The following is a 19,726-nucleotide window of genomic DNA, read 5'->3' as shown; positions in this document are numbered from 1 at the left end:
GTGAGTCCCAACCTAAGGGGCATGAGGTGATTTTACTCCAAAGCAGTGAACCTCAAACTACTTTTAATGCTAGAAACCGTGATTTGCTTTTGTGAACATGTTGAAATAAATGTATTTTAATCTGTATGAACTAGCAGTCATTTAGTAGCCAAAGTAGGACTAGTTCCTTTTCACTTCAAGAAAATTCCATACATTTTCATGGAAACCTATGTTTTAGTTTTTCACTGAATTGTCTCCACTCTTCGGAGAGTTGTTTTGTGTGCCATGAGCCCTTATTCCAGGACAAGTCGTAGTAGGAGTCAAACTTAAGAAAAAAACAAAAATAAACTCACGGGGGCAAACTTTCAAATAAGGGAGAGAGGGGAACCTGTGAATTAACTTTCATAGCTTGACCTATGAAGAATAACTTTTGATACAGTTTGGGGGAAAAGTGTTTGATTTTATACATCTGAACTCCTGGGACCTGCTCTGAAACACTTCCTCTGAGGTGTGTCCCAGGGGTGTGCTGAGAGGATGGATCATTGTTAGGAGAGTAAGGGGTTTTTGAGGAGCTCAAGGGGACTCTGGGCCTTGCCCCTCTCCAGACCACAGCATCTCCATGTTTCTATTTTAGTCTTCAAGGTGAACCATGAATCAGGGAAAAAGTTTAAAACCCTTGTCCTAGCAATTGCTTTATGTTTTCAGAATTGTTTATCAGCTAAAAACAAAAACAAACCCTCTTTTCCCATGCTAGAGAACGTTTTGAGGTTATCTGCTTAGGTGTTTTCTTGATCCCTTGATCCCCAAAAAAACCTTTCAGTGACTTTCCATTGAGAATAATTTGACAGATTGACTAAAAATGAATGTTGCCTGGTAATTCTCTGCTTTTGCTCCTTTTTTGTTACTCTGACAGGCTTCAAATTAAAACTCGGCAGGGTCTTAACTGTATTAACTTGAATAGTTAAGCCTTTGTGAGCTCTGGCTTAAAAGTTCTGTTTTTATGAATGAATGCCCCCCCCTTTTTTTTTTCTTAGTGGAATTTCCATTTATAAGCTCATACTCATTTTCAGGATTGTGGTTACAGAGGAAAAAAACCTTGCATTTACTGGGCTGGGAGTGCTGAAAATTGAATGCATCGTCTCAGTGTTATATTCTGCGCCTACCTGGGGTTCGTCTTCAGTGGCTGAATAGCACCTTGGGCATTGGAAGTCTGGGGGGACATGGGGTAGTTGTGATGACATTGGGTAGTTGTAGGGGTATCATACACGTTTGTCATCTTGGTTCATGTTGTTAATATCCCCTAAGTATGAAGCAAAGCTAGATTTAAGGCAGTGGTAAAAGTGATAGATCCTTGGGGCGCCTGGGTGGCTCAGCAGGTTAAAGCCTCTGCCTACGGCTCAGGTCATGATCCCAGGGTCCTGGGATTGAGCCCCACATCGGGCTCTCTGCGAAGCAATGAGCCTGCTTCCCTTCCTCTTTCTCTGCCTACTTGTGATCTCTGTCTGTCAAATAAATAAATAAAATCTTTTAAATAAATAAATAAAAGTGATAGATTCTTTTGCTCAGAGATCAGTTCTCTGGTGTTTTAAGAGTTTTTACTTGATCTTAGTTTTACTTTTTTAAAAAAAATATTTTATTTCTTTGACAGAGAGATACAGTAAGAGAGGGGGCACAAGCAGGGGGCGTGGGAGAGGGAGAAGCAGGCTACCCACTGAGCAGGGAGCCTGATGCAGTGCTCAATCCCAGGACCCAACATGACCTGAGCGGAAGGCTTAATGACTGAGCCACCTACGCGCCCCTTAGTTTTACTTTACTTTAACTTTCGTAAGTTATAAAAGTAATACACGTTTTACAGAAAAAAAAATTTAAAACCCAGTGCAGTACAGAGGAGATCCTTAAAATAACCCACAGTGGTAACACCCAGGCAGAACAAAATTGGTTAGATCTTACAGCTGGTTAATGACAGCCTCTACGGTGCGCAGCCTGGGAGCACACCCGCCTTTGCGGTGGAGTATCTGTACAATGTGGAGAATTGTGAATGACTCCAGCAGAGTTCCCTTATTTATGGTGTTTTTGTATGTGTGTGGTAGGCAAAGCATAGGTTCGTTCAGGAGGTATTGGCTGAGTGCCTCCCATGGGCCAGGTGTTGATCTGGGCACTGGGAACAGGCACTGTCCTGGCTTTCCCAAAGCCAAAATTCAAAAGAACTGCCCTGTGGGCGGATCACACTCCTTTCCCCTCCATCGCCTCACCTGCAGCATGAACTTGAACTTGCCCTCTTGGGCAGTTGGGTGAGAGTCTGCAGTGGCAGACGTGGCAGGTGGCAGGTGTTCTGTGAGCTTCCTCCTTGCCAGATCACTGTAGATAGGGATAGACAGCAGATCCCCATGACTGTTGGAGAAAAAGTAAAGCAGCCCTCACTTGTGCTTTCCCTGAAGCCCGTTACACATCCGCTGTGAAAACTGCTTGTAGCAGAAGAGTGACCCTGAGAAGCAGACCTGCCGTCCTGATACGGGGGGCCGGGGCCACAGACACTTCCTGCTGGGTGTTTAGCAACTAGGTTTTTCCTAGGATTTCTGCTTGCCATGTTTTACAGTTTCAGTTACGTTTGCAAAAACGAAGAGTATGATAGTTTTCATTCAGAAATATGGTCTCTGGATTGTTCTGTTTCAGAATGTAATGAAGTCTGTTGTTTGTGAAGTAGCTTTAAACAGTTACTTCAAACAAAACCAAGGAACACAACCTTGAGATACATCTCTGGTGATGTTGGAAATACTTCATAGCCTAAAAAAATGCAAGATGAAAATTCATGACTTCTAAGAAATCATCGTCTACTTAATTCCTTGATTCCCTCTGGTCCATTTTTGAAGCCCTTTGCCAGCAAGTAAATCATAATAAACTGAAGTTAAGGGAGCTGATTTTCAAAATGTAATGCAGGTTTTTGTGGTTCTGTGCTGAGATGCCTTATTAAACACAGGTGTGAATAAAAATTTTCCTTTTACTCCATCAGTAGGTAACAAGAATCTGTTGAAAGCTTACTTTGTATTTGGTGCCATGGTTGGCTCTGTTAGGGCAGAGGGAAGGGATGGGGCATTGGAGAGGGTGGGGTGCGCTCTCTGTTGCCAGGGAGCTCTGTCTCAGTGGGGGAAAGAGTAAATGCTAATGTGCTTTGCTACAGGTTTAAAATAAAGGAACTGGGGGCACATGGGTGGCTCATTTGGTACATCCGACTCTTGATTTCAGCTCAGGTCATGACCTCAGGGTTGTGAGACCAAGCCCCTGCATCAGGCTCTGCACTGGGAGTAGAGTGGCTTAGGACTTTTTCTCTCCCTCTCCCTCTTCCCCCACCCAAAGTAAATAAAATAAAGGAAATAACCACAAGTTTGATTGTTCTTTAACCCTGAGTTTGTCTTTCTGGTGTATTCCTGTGTCCTTCATATGAAATACCAACTGTGCCCTTATCTGAAAGTCTAGTACTATAGTGTATATTTAGTTACTAGAAGCTGAGTAATTTTCAAAACAAATGACATAATATTTTTGTCTTAGGGCTCTGGAACTTCATCCATTCTCAGTCAAACCTCTTCTTCGTCGAGCAATGGCCTATGAAACTTTAGAGCAGTATCAGAAAGCTTATGTGGATTATAAAACAGTGTTGCAGATAGACTGCAGAATCCAGCTAGCAAACGACAGTATTAACAGGTAAGCCAGCCTGAGGTGGTGCCTCAGGTCTTATTGTTATATACTGGAATTACATGTTTTTCTCTCTTCCCTCTGAGAACACTGTCAGAGTGTAGACAAGTCCTCAGTTACTCACTTTGCATGCATGGTTTTCACTCCCATCAAAACCAGACGGTTCTCTCTCTAGCTTAATTTCTAGCTCTCCTATAATCCACTTTGAGTTGTCCTCTAACACCTTTATATTTGTGTCCTGGTCCATTAATTACAGTAAATTTTTTTTTTTAAGCTTAGGATATAGATCTTTGCTGTTCCGAATGCACAGAATTTAATTTTATAGTATTTGTAAACATCTGTGGCATTAGGAAGGTGTTCTCAGTGATGTTGTAAATCAGTAGTAATTCTAGGACAAGATCCAAGAATGTAGTGAAAACTGCCATCTCGAATCTTCTTCTCCTACAGGGTTTTGCACATGCTCATTGCACCACATCTGTCAGTGGAAACATAGCCGCTTATTGTTTCTCCTCAGGAGAGTGGATGTCTTCATGAGCCTGCTAGATTTTGTGTTCTGTGCCCTTTAAATAGACACTCATCATAGGATGAGTATTAATTTATCATGGTGAAATAGCAAAGAATTTGGATCTAATTTGTATTATGACCTATTTGCCCCCTGAGTGAGCATGGGAAGGTAAGAATTTCCAGACTTCATAAATTGCTTTCAGGTGAAATTAAAAAATTATGAGTTGGATAATATTGCTAGTCATGTATATTATTTTCTGATCCCATTTGTCCAGAATATACCTTACTCCGTGCGTTACACTGTGCCCTGTGTTGGTCTGGTGTACCATGCCCCGCCCTCCCCCAAGACAAAAAAGGAAAAAATAACCTAGTTTCTGTATTTAAGCAAACCAGAATATAGCTAGGGGAAGAAATATAAGACAGATTATCCCCAGCAGTGAAAATATGTTAGTAAGGTGGGGAGATCACACGGAGGCCGGGCCCCATTGTGTAGGCTTCAGTTGTTGGAGAGTGAGCGCCTGTTGTGGTCTTTGAAGAGGACTGATAGGACAGGAGGAGACCTTGAGCAAAATTGTGCAAGAGGAGAATGGCATTCATTTTATCAAATCATACCTTACCTCCCCCACAGTCCCACTGCTCTTTGTAGAAGACTGTTAGAAAGATCTGTTTGTAGAGCCAACAGCCATTTCCTGGAGTGTCCATTCTGGTTCCGCAGAACCTGTCTGACCCATGTCTAAAAGGGATATTCATTGGTTATTGGACCTGGAATGGGGCCACATCGAGCCTTGGGCTTTCACAACCTCCTTGATCTTGAGCTTGCAAAATTTGGACAGCGTCACCTGGCACAGCTGCCTTGCAGAAATGTCATCTTCTGCCTGGAGACACTTTTCCGCTTTTTGGCCCAGTTAATTCCTTCCCGTCCTTTAGGAGAGGACCTGCTTCCTCCAGGAAATGACTTTCCCCGATAGACTCACCTACGCTTCAGCGTACATGTACTTCAGGAGCCCTTCCCAGCTCCCCCGGGTGCCTCCTATTATTACCCTGCTTCCATATCATTTGTAAATTCTCTGTCCCTCCCTTTTTGTAAAATTGTTTTTCTCTCATTCTACTGGAAGTTCCTTGAGGTCAGGAATTGTGTTTTATCCGTCTGTGTAGTTGAAGTATTTCGTATAGTAGATAACGTCAGTAAGATGTATTGAATGAATTCATTCTTCAACACAGAGAGTATAATTCACTCCTGTGGTTGGCTTTTAATTTGGCCATCATCTGTCCGGTCATCTCCAAGGTAATTGGGAAAGAAGGATCTTCTCACAGAGCTTGGTCTTCCTGTGAAACGAAGTGGGAAGACAGCTGAAGTAGCCGACAGCAAGGAAGGGGCCTCTTGGGAGGTGTTGTAGGAAAGCCAGTTCACAGTGATAGGCGGGAAGTGCTGAAGGGAGGAGTAGTTACCTGAGAGGCTGTGATTACTCCTATCTGTGAACCTTCTGCACTATGTATTTTGAAGTAAAATTCACGGAACATAAAATGGACTATTTTAAAGTACGCAAGTGAGTGGCCTTTAGTTCACATGTACACTTGTACAACCTACCACCTCTCTCTGGTTCCAGAACATTCATCATCCCCAAAGGAAGCCCTGTATCCCATGAACAGCCACTCTTCCCTTCTCTCAGCCCCTCGCAGCCACTCATCTGCTCTCTGTCTGCGGCTCTACCTGCCCTGGGCAGTCCCTGTGAGTGGAATCCTAGAGTCCGTGCCTTTCATGGTTGGCGTCTTTCACCTAGCGTGACGTTTTCAAGGTTCATGTTGTATGTAGACTCTGTGAGTGTTTTGTTTCTTTTTGTAGCTGAATAACAGTCCATTGTATGGACATAGCACATTTTGTTTATCCGTTCATCAGTGATGGACGTTGAAGTTGTTTCCGTCTTTGGGCTATTGGGAATCATCTGCTGGGGGCATTTGTGTACAAGTTTTTGTTTGCACATCTGTTTTCAGTTCCTCTTGGGGTATACCTAGGAGTGGGATCGCTGGGTCATACGGGAATTCTATGTTTAGCTTTTTGAGGATTGTGTTACACTTTTAGTATGTACTTAGGTTCTTTTATACAGATTGAGTTTTAAGATTCTTTCATTTTTTAATCGAGTGTTTCTGTTACTGTATAAGAAGATGAGGCTTTGTCTGGTTTGCCATATATATTTTTCTATACAATACCCATAAAATTTCACTGTTCTTTTCATGAATCCCATATTTATGCTTGCTTTTCCATGTGAGCAACAGCAGCTTTTTTTTTTTTTAATTTAATCATCTGTGCTTATTTTGTTTCTGTCTTCCATTAACCATATTCCTCTCTTCCTCTCCAGGAATCTTATATGTTAAATTTCCCTGCATATACTTATTTACTCCCTGGCAACACATCATCTCTTTTCAGCTGCTTCTTCCTTCCTCTCTGCTGGTAATACAAGTTTTGCTTGAAAATTCTCTTTTCTAAAGCTTTTTTTTTTCTTCTGCAGTTGTGGGTGGTCTTACATTATTTTTGAAGTTAGTTTCTTTACACTAAGATGTGTGAGATTTGGTTTGCATAACCAAAGATCACTATTGAAATTTTAGTTTAAAAAAACTGTAAGAAAAGTATGTGGATTGTATCTGTCTCTGTATAAATATAAAAACTACTCACACAAAAAGTACTGCTGAGTTAGCTAACTTGAATGTGTTCTACTAATTACCTGTAAATCTTCTCAGTCTTGGAACACCTTTTTTAAACCAGTTTCATTTGAAAGACATAATTCAGTTTTGTTTTTAAACTTAAATATGACAATGTGTATGTTTAAAATGATGACAAAGTGGTAATCAGGGATGTTAATCTGAACTTTATGATGGCCATTAGTTAAGTTAATAATGTAAGGGCCCTTCCAGTATCCTGGCCTTTCATTATTATGTATATGAAAGCACAGTAAGTGGATAATTGTAGAGATAAAAAAAAAAATTTCAAGGTAAGACTATCTCAGCCATATGTAAATGTTTGAAGAAAAAACAGTGTTCCAAAAATGAAACAAAAAACAGTGTTCCATACAGCAGCTTTCCCTCATGCGTTTTAGCAGCTGGTCTTGTATACCTGTCTTTGGTGTATAGTTTGGGCATAGACATTCTAAGTGTTTTTGATTATTCTCAAGAGTAATGCATTATCAGTTTAGTAATTACATTAGATAATCATGTGGGACATTTCTGCTAGGCCTCCTAAATTTTACCTTTATAGTTTACTTTTTTATCACATCACATATGCATTAAAAAAATTTTAAAACAATTAGAAATGCCTTCATTTTTTCTTTTGATACAAAAAGGATCTAAAGTTAACATAGTTTTGGGCAACTTTTAAAAATCCTTTCAAAGACCATTTATAGGGACAGCAGATAGCTTAAGACTGTGTTTTCTGTAGGGAAGTACACAAATGCAGCACTGTAAATCTTACTGTTGATTTGAGCTTCAGTGATATAAAAAAATGACATGATCAATAGAGAAAACTCATTTTCTTTTTAGAATAACAAGAATTTTAATGAATCTGGATGGACCAAGCTGGCGGGAGAAGCTGTCACCCATTCCTGCTGTGCCCACTGCTGCACATGTGCGAGCCTGGCAGCCTGTGGCCAAGATGCCCCCCAACCAAGGGGGAGATTCCTGCAGCCGGCCCCAGCCCAGCATCGCAGGTGGGGGAAGCCTACACATCTTTCTTTTCAAAGTTATCTTGAGCTGCGTGTCTGTTTTCACAGGAAAGCAGGATAAGGGCATGAACTCAGGCATCAGACCCAAGTTTAAGTTAAGACCCTGTTCGCCCTCTAACTAGAGTTGTAAAAAGTTGCTTCCCACATCCACTGTCTAGTGTGTATGAAAGGGGAGGATTAGAATAACTGTCTTGTGGCTTGTTCTCAGGAATAAATGGAGATTTGCATGCAAAATACTTAATAAAGGTTTAGTTAGCATTATTATTTGTAAAAAGAAGTAGCGTGTAGTTCTTCCCTACACCTGTATGTGGCAGAGCTTAAAGTAGTAAGATTGGTGTGTTTGAAATAAAAGAACAAAGTAAAGCTCTACAACATAAATATCTAGCAGGTATTTCTTTCTGCCTTATATCATTGTTGTTAACATATCTACATTCCCGTTGTTAACATGTCTACCTCATTGCTTTGTGCAGAGTGTTTAATAAATGGGACTTCACTCTTGCTTTCTGCTAAAAGCCGGTTGAGACCCCATTTCTCCTTCCTGCTTAGGGACTCCGTGTGGGTCCCCGGTTGAGGCTTATCTTGTAGAGACCCTGAGATTCCTGAGTCGTGATGTGGCTCCCGTTAGACCCTCATCCTCTTCATTGAATAGAAGGGAAATGCAGGGAACATCTACTAAGGCTTTAAGATTATTTAGCAGTTCTTAGAAAACCTTGGAGCTCTCTGGTTTTCTAGAGCTGGCTATCAGTGGAATCTCACACAAAGCATTTGCTCAGTTAAGGGTAGTTGTTTATTAACAAAGAGCACGTCTAACTACACTGCAGATCTGTGTCAGCTAATCGCAAGCACCAGTATAATCAGAGCTTTCTCTCCAGATTTATGTGATTATTAGAATAGGTGCCAAAAGCTTAAATATAGTGGGAGAAGAAAAGCTTAAGGAAAGCTTTTCAGCAAATGGGCAGGGAGGAATCCCTGTGATACTCTATTTTAGGGCTTACATACAGCAGGATGTATGGGGAGTGTCATTTGGCCCCATCGTGTGGTCTTTTGAAACACGAAACATTAGAAATACTCTGTGATTTGAAATAAAGGGCGAAAAGTTTATTTTATGCCCTTGTGCTGGGGATAAATAAGATTATTGTTTACATTCCAAGTTTATACTATAAGTTTCAGATATCAAGATGTTTAGATTGGAAATTTAAAGGTATATTTGAAATTTTAATTTATGGATTTTAATTTTCTCTCAAGTTACTCCATTAGGTAGATTTCATTACATAGGTTTAAAACTTCAGGTTTTCGTACTTTATGTGTGGTAGAAAACTTTGGTTGCAAGTACAGAAAATCTACTGACTTAAACCATAAGGAATATCTTGGCTCGTGTAACTGAAGGTTCATCAGGGCTCCAGTCCTGACTGAAAATAATAGAACCTTAGCAGTTGTAGGCTTCATGGGTACAGGTCCATGAATGTCCAAAGGGAGAGAGACACCACTGCTTTGGGTGGCATTAATTTAAAAGTGAGAAACTATGTTACCCTGAAAGCCCTAGCTTTTTTATCTGTGCTGTTACTTTCTTAACTCCTGTTCTCTTGGTACCTATTTAATGGGTCACGTGCCCATTCCTGAGCCGTCTCTATGACAAGGACATGCCGTGTCCTGATTGGCTGAGGCCTGTGTTCCTGATGGGTGGGGTCAGCTTCTCCTGAACCCCTGAGTTGAGAAGGTTGGGGGTGATAGCTGAGTGGACATAAAGGCACCATTAGGAAGGGGAGATGAACCCTAAGCAGAGTTGGCCGTGGTCACTGCAGGAGAGCAAGGCAGGAAATGGTAATAGTTGGGACTCTTTCACTGCAGATAATGGAAAACCCAGCCTTTTATGGCATAAGTGAAAATGGTGGTCTGTTGGCTCCTATCATGGAAACGTCCACAGATGGAGTAGCTGCATGGATGGCTGGATTCAGGACTCAGAGGTGGTTCTTTAGCTCTCCATCTTGGCCTCTTTCTTGCTTTTTTTGACCCCATCTTAGAAATACAGAGTCTCCCCTTGTAATCACCAGATGGCAGGGTAGCTCCTCTTCTCCTTATATTCCAGGAGAAAGAGCAAGCAATACCAGAAGCGGCCACAAAAATCTGGTTGTGGCTTATTGGCTCTCATAGGCCCATCCCTGACGAGTTAGATTACTGTGGCCAAGGAAGTATAATGTGCTGATGGTAACACAAAGATTACTCCAAAGAGTTGGGCTAGGGTAGGGCTCGCTTTACCTAAACTGCAGGATGGAGAACGAGGGAGGTGTGGTGTGGTTTTTCCAAGGAGATGGGGTACTGGACAGACGTCCATCTCAGCCGTGAACAGGTTTGTTTGTGCATTTTTTGTGAAATAGTTACTAAACCAAACACTGTATATGTTTGTATCTCCAGTAGAGAAGACATACCAGTATGGGTAAAGTGATGTAATTACTTAGGTTTTATTTTCCAATTTGAAAAAAGTATTGTTGTAATTGTATAATTTTTACTTACAGCCAGTTTCTTTTTAATTTGTATACAAAGTTTCATTCCACTTCAACTTCAGCTCTGCATAGTGTGTGGTCAGGTTAATTTGCAAGAGAATATCTGCTTACATATGTACTGAAGATGTTGTGGAGGTGCTTATGTGAATCCTTCTTTTCTTTTCCCCCTTGGGGGATGTCCCATAGATGAAAAAATGTTTAAAACCCTTAAAGAAGAAGGAAATCAATGTGTAAAGGACAAAAACTATAAAGATGCCCTTAGTAAATACAGTGAATGCTTAAAGATTAACAACAAGGAATGTGCCATTTATACAAACAGGCAAGTTCTTTGTGACTTTATATATTTCTTACGTTAATTTTTTTGGTTAAAAAATACAGACAAATTAATTGCCGAAGTTTTTTTTTTTTCCCATCATTTTGAGAATTTATATAGCATATTGTCCTAAGTGAGTGTTTTTCAGAGAGACTGACAGCATGCGGTGCGCGGGCTGGGGGGCATTGGCAGCCGCTCAGTTGGGCCTGAAACCGTCTCTCCCTTCGGTGTCAGTGCAGACAGCTTGCTGCTCAGCTGTCGTCTCCTCCCTCCCCCGGCCTTCCTTTCCCTGCCCTTCTCAGGGTTCTGAGGTGTAGATCCCTTTTTCACTCTGCATGCTCTCTGAGCCAGTCCCTCTTCTCCCCAGTCCCACTACCACCTTTCCGTGGGAACCCCTGCCCCCCTCCACCTCCCCTTGGGCTCCAGACCTAAGCAGTCCCTCCTGTCTGCACTCCTGACCGACGCCTCTGATGTCCTCTTCCCAAATTCCTCTCTGGTGGGAGCCTTTCTCTCCGCCCTCACCATTGCCGCTGTCCTGGGCCACCACGTCTCCTCCTACATGTTTGCAGCACCCTCCGTAGCACCCCGCATGTCTTCTTCCCTCTGTCTCGTTCTCCAAGCTGCAGCTGGAGCCATCATTCTAAAACCCGGTAAACCGATTAGCCCCTGTTTGAGAACCCATCAGTGGACCTCCATGAAGCTCAGGAGAAAGCTCAGCCTTCTTTCCATGATTTACGGGACCCTTCACCATCTGGCCTGGCCTCCCTTCTACCTCACCCCTGCATCCAGCCATATGGCACTTTTCTTAGCCCATCAAGAGCACTGCGTGCGCATGTGCACGCACTTTCTCACGCGCTCTCCTCTCACTGTGAGACTCTGCTGTTGCTGGGCCCTTGGCCACCACTCTCCCATCCTACATCTGAATGCTCAGTCCAGTGCCTTGGCACTGAATAATTCTCACCTCATACTCTGGAATTCAATTTGAATGTAACTTCTTCTGGGAATTGTTCCCTGAAGACTCCTGCCCTTGCCTCAGCCCCACCAGATCCAGTGAGATTCTCAGCTATGCACTCCCAGAGCATCTTGTTTAGATATTAGTGTGTTTGCATGATTTACTTGTTTCTCTCTTCCACTAGATTGTAGCCTCCTTGAGGGGCCCGGACTGTATTTTGTTAGCAGTTCTATCCCCAATGCCACAATTACACGTATTGCATGAAAATGCCACAGTCGGAGTAAAATGTTAGGGTTCCATGAGACAGCTGTGGTGTTGAAACTGAGCTATGTTCTGATTTTTATGAGCTGTCTGAATTTCCAGATATGTTGTTTTTGCTGTTCATAACGCATCATTACTTTCATAATTATGTTCTACCAGAGCTCTCTGTTACTTGAAACTGTGCCAGTTTGAAGAGGCAAAGCAGGACTGTGATCGGGCACTTCAGATCGATGATGGGAATGTGAAAGCGTGCTATAGACGAGCTCTGGCTCATAAAGGACTCAAGGTGAGGAAAGCTTCGTTTTCATCTGTAAATTGTAGCTCTGAAAATAGCATGTGGATTTTATGAACATAAATCCTGGATTTAATCCTGGTTCTGTGCTAATCAGGCTTAAAACCTTGGAATAGACTTCAGATTTCCCCTACCATTAATGTGGAACTAGGTAATTTCTAAGATTTCCTTCCAGCTCAAAAATTAGGATTTATTTCCTGATTTTCTAAGGAATTTTTTTTAGTTATCATAGGTCTACTTGAAGGGATAGGAAAATTGAATCACTGAAGGCAACCAGCGGTGTCACTGGTTCTTCCACCAAAGGTTTGGGGTTGTCTGTGGGGGTGGGAGGAAGGCGTTGGAATGGAAGATTGATTGACCCAGTGGAAGTTGGTAGAGACAAAGCGGAGATTGGGAGGCTCATGGTGATTTGGGCCTTCAACTGGCTGGTCATCAGTGACTGTAGAGTGATGTCCTTCTCTGAGAGAACCACATCCTTATTTCCAGAGGAAGTATTGTATAATTACACTTTTACTTAGGCTGATTCTTCTGTGTGGAACTGTTTGAATGAATGTTCATGTTTATAGAAATTGACATCACAAGGAAAAATTAGAACATAGGGGGGCTCTGGCATTTCTTGAAATTATGGTATTTCTTTAAAACCAATTTTTTTAGGGTCTAATACAGTGCAGTTCACATGTTGTAAGTCTGTCAGAGATTTTTTTAAATTGAGGTATAATTGACGTGTAGCATGGTATTTGTTTGGGTATACAGAGTAGTGATCGATTTGCAAAATGCTCACCACAGTAAGTCTGGTTAGCAGCTCACCCGCGCACATCATTACCATTGTGTTTTCTTGTAATGAGTTCTTTTAAAGTTCTTCTGTTGTAGCAACTTTCATTTACAGTGCTGTTGTTATTAACTGTTGTTAACTGTTGTCACTGTGCAGTACATTATTGTATGTCCCCGTGACTTATATTTTAACGCGAGGTTTGTACCTTTGAACCCATTTCACCCACTCCGCACCCCCTGCCTTGCCTCTGACAATGACCAGCTTGTTCTTTGTATCTGTGAATTCAGTTTTGTTTTTGTTTTCTGTTTTTTCCCTATATTTCTTGTACAAGTGAAGTCATACGGTAATTGCCTTTCTCTGTTTGACTTATTTCACTTAGCATATGCCCTCAGGATCCATCCGTGTTGTTGCAAATGGTAGGATTTCCTTTTGTTTAACTGAATAATCCTCCATTGTGTAGGTACACTGCATTTTCTTTATCCGTTCATTTATTGATGGGCACTTAGGTGGTTTCCACGTCTTGGCTGTTGTAAATATTGCTGCAGTGACCATGGGAGTGCTGGGATCTTTTCGATTTAGTGTTTTCGTTTCCTTCAGATAAATACCCCGAGCTGGGATTGCTGGATCAGATGGTAGTTCTATTTTTCGTTTTTTGAGGAGCCTCCATGCTGTTCTCTGTAATAACCACACCAACATACATTCCCACCAGTGCACAAGGGTTCCCCTTTCTCCACATCCGCAGTAACACCTGTTGTTTCTTTTTTGTTGAGTTTAGCCGTTCTGACAGGTGTGAGGTGATACCTCATTGTGGCTTTGATTTGCAGTTCCCTGATGGTCAGTGATGTTGGGCATCTTTTCATGTACGTGTTGCCCATCTGTGTGTCATCTTTGGAGAAATAGCTGTTCGGTTCCTCTGCTCTTCTACTAAGCGGATTCTTTTTTTGATACTGAGTTGTAGGAGTTGTTTGTGTATTTTGGATATTAACCACTTATCAGATATGTGATTTGTAAATATTTTCTCCTACTTGGTAGTTTTTTCATTTTGTTGATGGTTTCCTTTGCTGTGCAGAAGCTTTTTAGTTTGGTGTGTCCGACTTGTTGTTGATTTTGTTACTTTTGCTTTTGGTGTCAAATCCAAAACCCAAGACCAGTGTCAAGGAGATTTATTGCCTATGTTTTCTTCTAGGACTTTTATGGTTTTAAGTCTTACGTTCAGATTTAACCCATTTTGTGTTGCTGTTTCTGTACAGTATAAGAGAGTGGTCCAGTTTTCCCAACACCACTTATTGAAGACTGTCCTTTTCCCAGTGAGAATTCTTGATCCCTTTGTCATAAATTAATTGACCACATATGCATGGGTTTATTTCTGGGCTCTCTATTCTGTTTTATTGATCTCTGTGTTTGTTTTTATGCCGGTACTATACTGTTTAGATTACTATAGTTTTGTAATATAGCTTGAAACCAGGAATTGTGATGCCTCCAGCTTTGTTCCTTTTCAAGATTGCTTGGCTATTTGGGGTGTTACCAGGTTCATATAAATTTTAGGATTGTTTGTTTTATTTCTGTGAAAACGGCCATTGGAATTTTGAATAGGGATTGCATTGAATTTGTAGATGCTTCATGTAGTATAAACATTTTAACAGTATTAATTTTTCCACCCATGAGCATGAACTGTCTTCCCATTAATTTCTGTCACCTTTGGTTTCTTTTATCAGTGTCTTACAGTTATATATATATATATATATATATATATATATATATATATACTATATATAGTATGTATATATCTTTTTTGGTTAAATTTATTCTGAGATATTTTATTCTTTTTTGATACAGTTGTAAGTAGAATTTTCTTAATTTAGTTTTTGATTTTTGAATAATGTATGTGTCCCCATGTAGCCACCACTCCAATCAAGGTAAATAACATTCACATCTTTCCAGAAAGCTCCCTGTGCCCATTTTCCTTTATTTCCCTCCTTCCACGCCCATCCCCCGGTAGCCATTCATCTAGTTCCTATCACTGTAGATTAGTTTTGCTTCTTTTTGACAGTAACAGTATAATTGTATAGAATGTACTGTATTCTTTGGCTCAGCATAGCATTTGAGTTATCTATATTCTGTATCAGGAATTGTTTCTTTTTATTACTGAGTTTTATTACCAAATATACCACAATTTTTTTTTACACATATTTACCAGTTAATTACTTTTAGATGTTTCCATTCTGGGGCTGTTAAGAATAAAGGTGCTGTGATTATTCCTGCCCACATTTTTTACGAAGTTGTACATGAACTGGTACAGCGAGAGGCCAGGTGCAGGTGGGAATGGGGATGGGGCGAGATGGTCAGATCATGAAGGGCCTGGGAGGCCTCGCTGTGGTGGACAGGCTTGATGCTGAAGGTGGTGGGAACCCCTGAGGGCCAGGGGAGCATAAAGAGTCAGATTGGGCCGCAGAGCCAAAGCTGGATCACTGGGGGCCCAGCATGGAGTAGGGAGGTTGGTTAGAAGCGGCCAAGGTAAGAAGCAGCTGCCTGAAGGAAGGTGACAAATAGCCAAGGGAAGAGAGAAGAGTATTAGTTTGCCCGGAACTTCCATAACAAAAAGTACCACACACATCGTGGCTTAAATGACAGAAATGTGTTTTCTTACGGTTCTTGGAGTTCTTAATTTTAAGATTAAGTTGTCAGCCAGGATGGCTCTTTCTGAGGGCTGTGAGGGAAGGATGCATTCTAGGCCCCTGTCCTTGGCTTGTGGATGGCTGTCTCCTCCCCGGGTCTTCACTTTGTCGTCTCTCTGTACACGTCTGTCTGCCAGTTTCCTCTTCTAGTAAGGACACTAGTCCTGCTGGATTAGGGTCCACCCTGACGACCTGATGGTAACTTGATTACTTGATTACTTCTTCAAAGAATCTGTCTCTTCAGAATGTACGTGCTGTGGGTGAAGCCTCCCAGCAGAGGAATTTTCAGGGGGACACAGGTTAGCCCGTAGCAGAAAGTGAGGGGCTAAATCAAAGGTGTTTGAAGGTAAACACCTGAGAGTAACATGTCCCGGGGAAGGAGCAAAGGGGGTACCTCCCTGCTTCCTGGCTTGGGGATTGAGTGGTGCAGTGCAATAATGGGGGTGTTGAGAAGGAGGGAGAGGGATAGTTCAGTTTAACCTTACTGAGTTTGAGAGAATGCTTTCAGTTCCATGCCCATCACTGACAGGGAAATACCTAAAAACACCTTCTGTAAAACCTGGGTTTTGCTGGGAGAGGGCAGCCCTGTTTCTGTGTAATATAGCCGACGAGTCCAAGCTGTGCACATCCAGGGCCCAGGCTTTTCTGTTTCCTAGATCCTAGATCCGCTGAGGTGGTGGTCCAGCTGCCCTTGCGCTGCTGCCCCCCTCCCCTTCCCCCGGCCCGGCGTGTTCTCAGGGATGTTGTAAAGGACGCAGATCCAGAGCCGAGTGAACACGCGTAATCGGGTCCTGAGCACGGGAGCCTCCGTCCGCGCGGGGCTGGCCGAGCCACCTTCCCTGCGCGTGGGGGCCTTTACTGTCCACCCAGCAGCCCCCTGGCTCCCCTTGTGACCTGACCCCTGTGCCCCACCCTCCTGCCCCACCTTCTCTTAGCAACACGCTCCTTCCTAAACCTCAGGTAAAGGTTTCTTTGCTGGTGTGTGGCACCCTGAAGTAAGAGAGGCTGCTTCAAAATTTCCTCCGCTTTTTCGGAGTTGTGTGGATTCGAGCCCGTGAGGGTAGATCTGTGTGGCGACTCGTGGGTGTGTCCAGACTGAAAGCACGTTTCCCTCATACTGGCTGCTTGGTTCTTGGAACATGTTTCCCTGACGTAAAGGCAGAAGGCGTACCTAATGAAAGATCTTCTATACTTCTTTGGCATGAATTCTAGAAATTGTATTATGCAGAAAGATAATCCCAAATTGGAGTAATCCTATCCCACTAGGTTCTGAGGCTGGCAGTTGGTTTTTCTGGCTTAAGTTCTTGTAGCTTCATTTATGTATCCTGTGATTGAAGTTATGTGCCGAGAAAGTATAATTTCAGGATCCTCAAAGGCGACAGATGCCTGTAAAATGCTTCAGGACTCGCGGCCGGATCCGCTTCGTGTGTCTGTAGCGAGGAGCTGGCGCAGAGGCTCTGGGTGCCCTGCCGCTAGTTCCCAGCCCAGCGCCCGCTTTCGTAGCTCTTTCGTTTTCTAGATGACTTTAACTGTGTGCAGCTTTGAAAATCGTAGGGCTTTCATTTAAAATCTTTTTTTTCTTCCAAATTTTTGTTTCAATTCCAGTTACCATACAGTGCACTAGTCGCTTCGGGTAGAGAATTCGGTGACTCAGCTCTCATCCCAACCGGCGCCCGCCTCAGCCCCCTGCCCCACCTCCCCTCCCGGATGGAGCAGTTCTCTGTAGTTAAGAGTCTGTTTCTTGGTTCGCCCTTTCTTTTTCCCCCGTGTTCATTTGTTTTGTTTCGTAAGCTTCACATGTGAGTCAAGTCCAGTGGTATTTGTCTCAGACTTTCTTTCTCCAGTGCCGCTCCTGTGCTAGACTGTGGCTCGCGGCGGTGAAGAGCCCGTGGTGTCGCCTTAGGGAATTTGCACCCATTAACTGGGCTGTGCTGTAAGGTCCAGACTAGCAGACAGTAATGGAATTGTTACTACAGTTGAAGTACACCTGTTAGTAGTATATATTAATATAAACATGTGGGATTATACTTTTTTTCTTTAAGGCCTAATGAGGTAATTAGCGACTTCAACTTTTCCTTCTTTTTGCCGGAATCACACTTGCTCTGTGTTAGGCTCTGCTCTTCCCTCTGCTGCATGGCTATGTCTCTCTAGGGATTGTGTTCCCTGACAAGTGTATCAAAAGGAGACTCCTTCCCCCTCATTAGGATCCATGGAAAACCTTGGCTTTCTTTTTTTTTTTAAAGATTTTATTTATTTATTTGACAGAGAGATCACAAGCAGGCAGAGAGAGAGGAGGAAGCAGGCTCCCCTAGAGAGCAGAGAGCCCGATGCGGGGCTCGATCCCAGGACTCCGAGATCACGACCTGAGCCGAAGGCAGCGGCTTAACCCACTGAGCCACCCAGGCGCCCCAAACCTTGGCTTTCTTAATTGCATTAGTGGTAGTCCATACTTTATTCATTTGTTTACGTTTTAAAAAATTGTTTCCCTTCCTAAGACAGAAGCTTCCACAGGGGCCGTAGCTGCCTGACCATTCTTGGGATCTGGCAGAGGGACTCCTCACTCTTCTCTCTCGTTCTCTCTTTACATTTACTTGCCCCTATTGTAACTCTTAGCAAAGTGTCATTTCATATTTTCTTAAGTCTCCTCCAGACAGATCGCTCTTTTGGCACAGATTTTTCTTAAATACAAAACAAAAATGTGAGTAAGTTGAAGTCCCCTCTGATGTGGGACTTCTTCCATTTCCAAGGCCATAGAGTACAAATCTGTTTTCAGGCTTCTGTCTGGGATTCCACAGCTGTGTTCTCATTCGCTTGTTGGGCTTTGCTGCCGTGAACATCCCAAGGATTCTCTGTGCCTCAGTTTCCTTATCTTTAAAATGGGGATAGCAGTTAGTATGTATAGGGCTATTGGGGGTAAACTAATACTAAATGCAGAGAATGGTAAGAGTAGTTACTACGACCTCAGCTTGCCCTGCTGCCCCTCTTCCTTGCCTTCCAGTATGGTTCCCAGGATGAACACCTTGGCTGGAAATACAGTGTTACTTGTTTTTCTGTAGTCGGTTCCAGCTGCACTGTTGTGGCACAGAGGTATGTGGTTTGTGACTAATAGAATGTAATGGACTATGGGTTTGTAAATAATTTACCTTTTTTACTGAATGAGAGCAGATCTACATTTATCTGTTTAAACAGGTCACTTTTGCTTTCGTGTCCTGTTGGGTGGAGCGGGGAGGGATGCGGCCTGACAGCGAGCGCCCCAGGAACGCCCCATAAGCACTCGCCTGTCTTACCCCGTGCCTCGGCCTCCAGTGCGTGCTCTTAATCTGTGGGTCGTAAATACTTAGGGAGGTTACACATCACTGAATTCTTTGCCTCCTTACAGAATTAATTTTGGTTTCATCAAAACACTGGTCTAGTCTGTTTCTAGAATGGCCTGTCACATCAGACTGTGATTTTGTGGTATCTGTCTCTACTACCAGATTCTTTGCTATGTTTGTTAAGCTTAGATTTCCTTTTCTTTTCTGTCAGCCTTCCCAATGTATTGTCTGACTCTCTGGAAGAACAAATGTTGCTGCCAGCCGCTGGAACGGCACACAACTTTGAAGGGTTTGACGGTGCAGAGTATTATGTGACAAGTGACATCTGGGCAGCCCTTTACATAGGTTTAAAGTTTTCCTTATTAATTCACTTATCCTTGGTACAAGCCTTGTGAAAACTAGAGTAGATAAGCTTTTGTTATCCTTTTTTTTTTTTTAAAGATTTTATTTATTTGAGTGAGAGAGAGAGGCAGTGAGAGAGAGCATGAGTGAGGAGAAGATCAGAAGGAGAAGCAGACTCCCCGTGGAGCTGGGAGCCGATGGCGGGACTCGATCCCGGGACTCCGGGATCATGACCTGAGCCGAAAGCAGTCGTCCAACCAACTGAGCCACCCAGGCGTCCCTATTATCCTTTTTTTTAAAAATTTTATTTATTTGACAGATCACAAGTAGGCAGAGAGGCAGGCAGAGAGAGAGAGAGGAGGAAGCAGGCTCCCTGCCGAGCAGAGAGCCCGATGCGGGACTCGATCCCAGTACCCTG

The 19,726-nt window shown here is 42.7% G+C and overlaps 1 protein-coding gene across 1 annotated transcript in view; it reads left to right on the top strand.

The window, feature by feature from the left end:
• Positions 1-19,726, top strand: part of LOC111146710 (sperm associated antigen 1) — a 64,243-nt gene that overhangs the window by 41,359 nt on the left and 3,158 nt on the right. The window contains exons 12-15 of the mRNA XM_022502378.1: positions 3,526-3,678; positions 7,705-7,871; positions 10,574-10,706; positions 12,073-12,199. Of these exons, the coding sequence (XP_022358086.1) occupies positions 3,526-3,678; positions 7,705-7,871; positions 10,574-10,706; positions 12,073-12,199 (580 nt within the window). The remainder of the gene's footprint in view (positions 1-3,525; positions 3,679-7,704; positions 7,872-10,573; positions 10,707-12,072; positions 12,200-19,726) is intronic.

This window comes from Enhydra lutris, unplaced genomic scaffold, assembly GCF_002288905.1.
Source record: "Enhydra lutris kenyoni isolate GAN:26980312 unplaced genomic scaffold, ASM228890v2 scaffoldscaffold14, whole genome shotgun sequence".
Classification (NCBI taxonomy): domain Eukaryota; kingdom Metazoa; phylum Chordata; class Mammalia; order Carnivora; family Mustelidae; genus Enhydra; species Enhydra lutris.
This window is presented reverse-complemented; position numbering and strand designations above follow the sequence as displayed.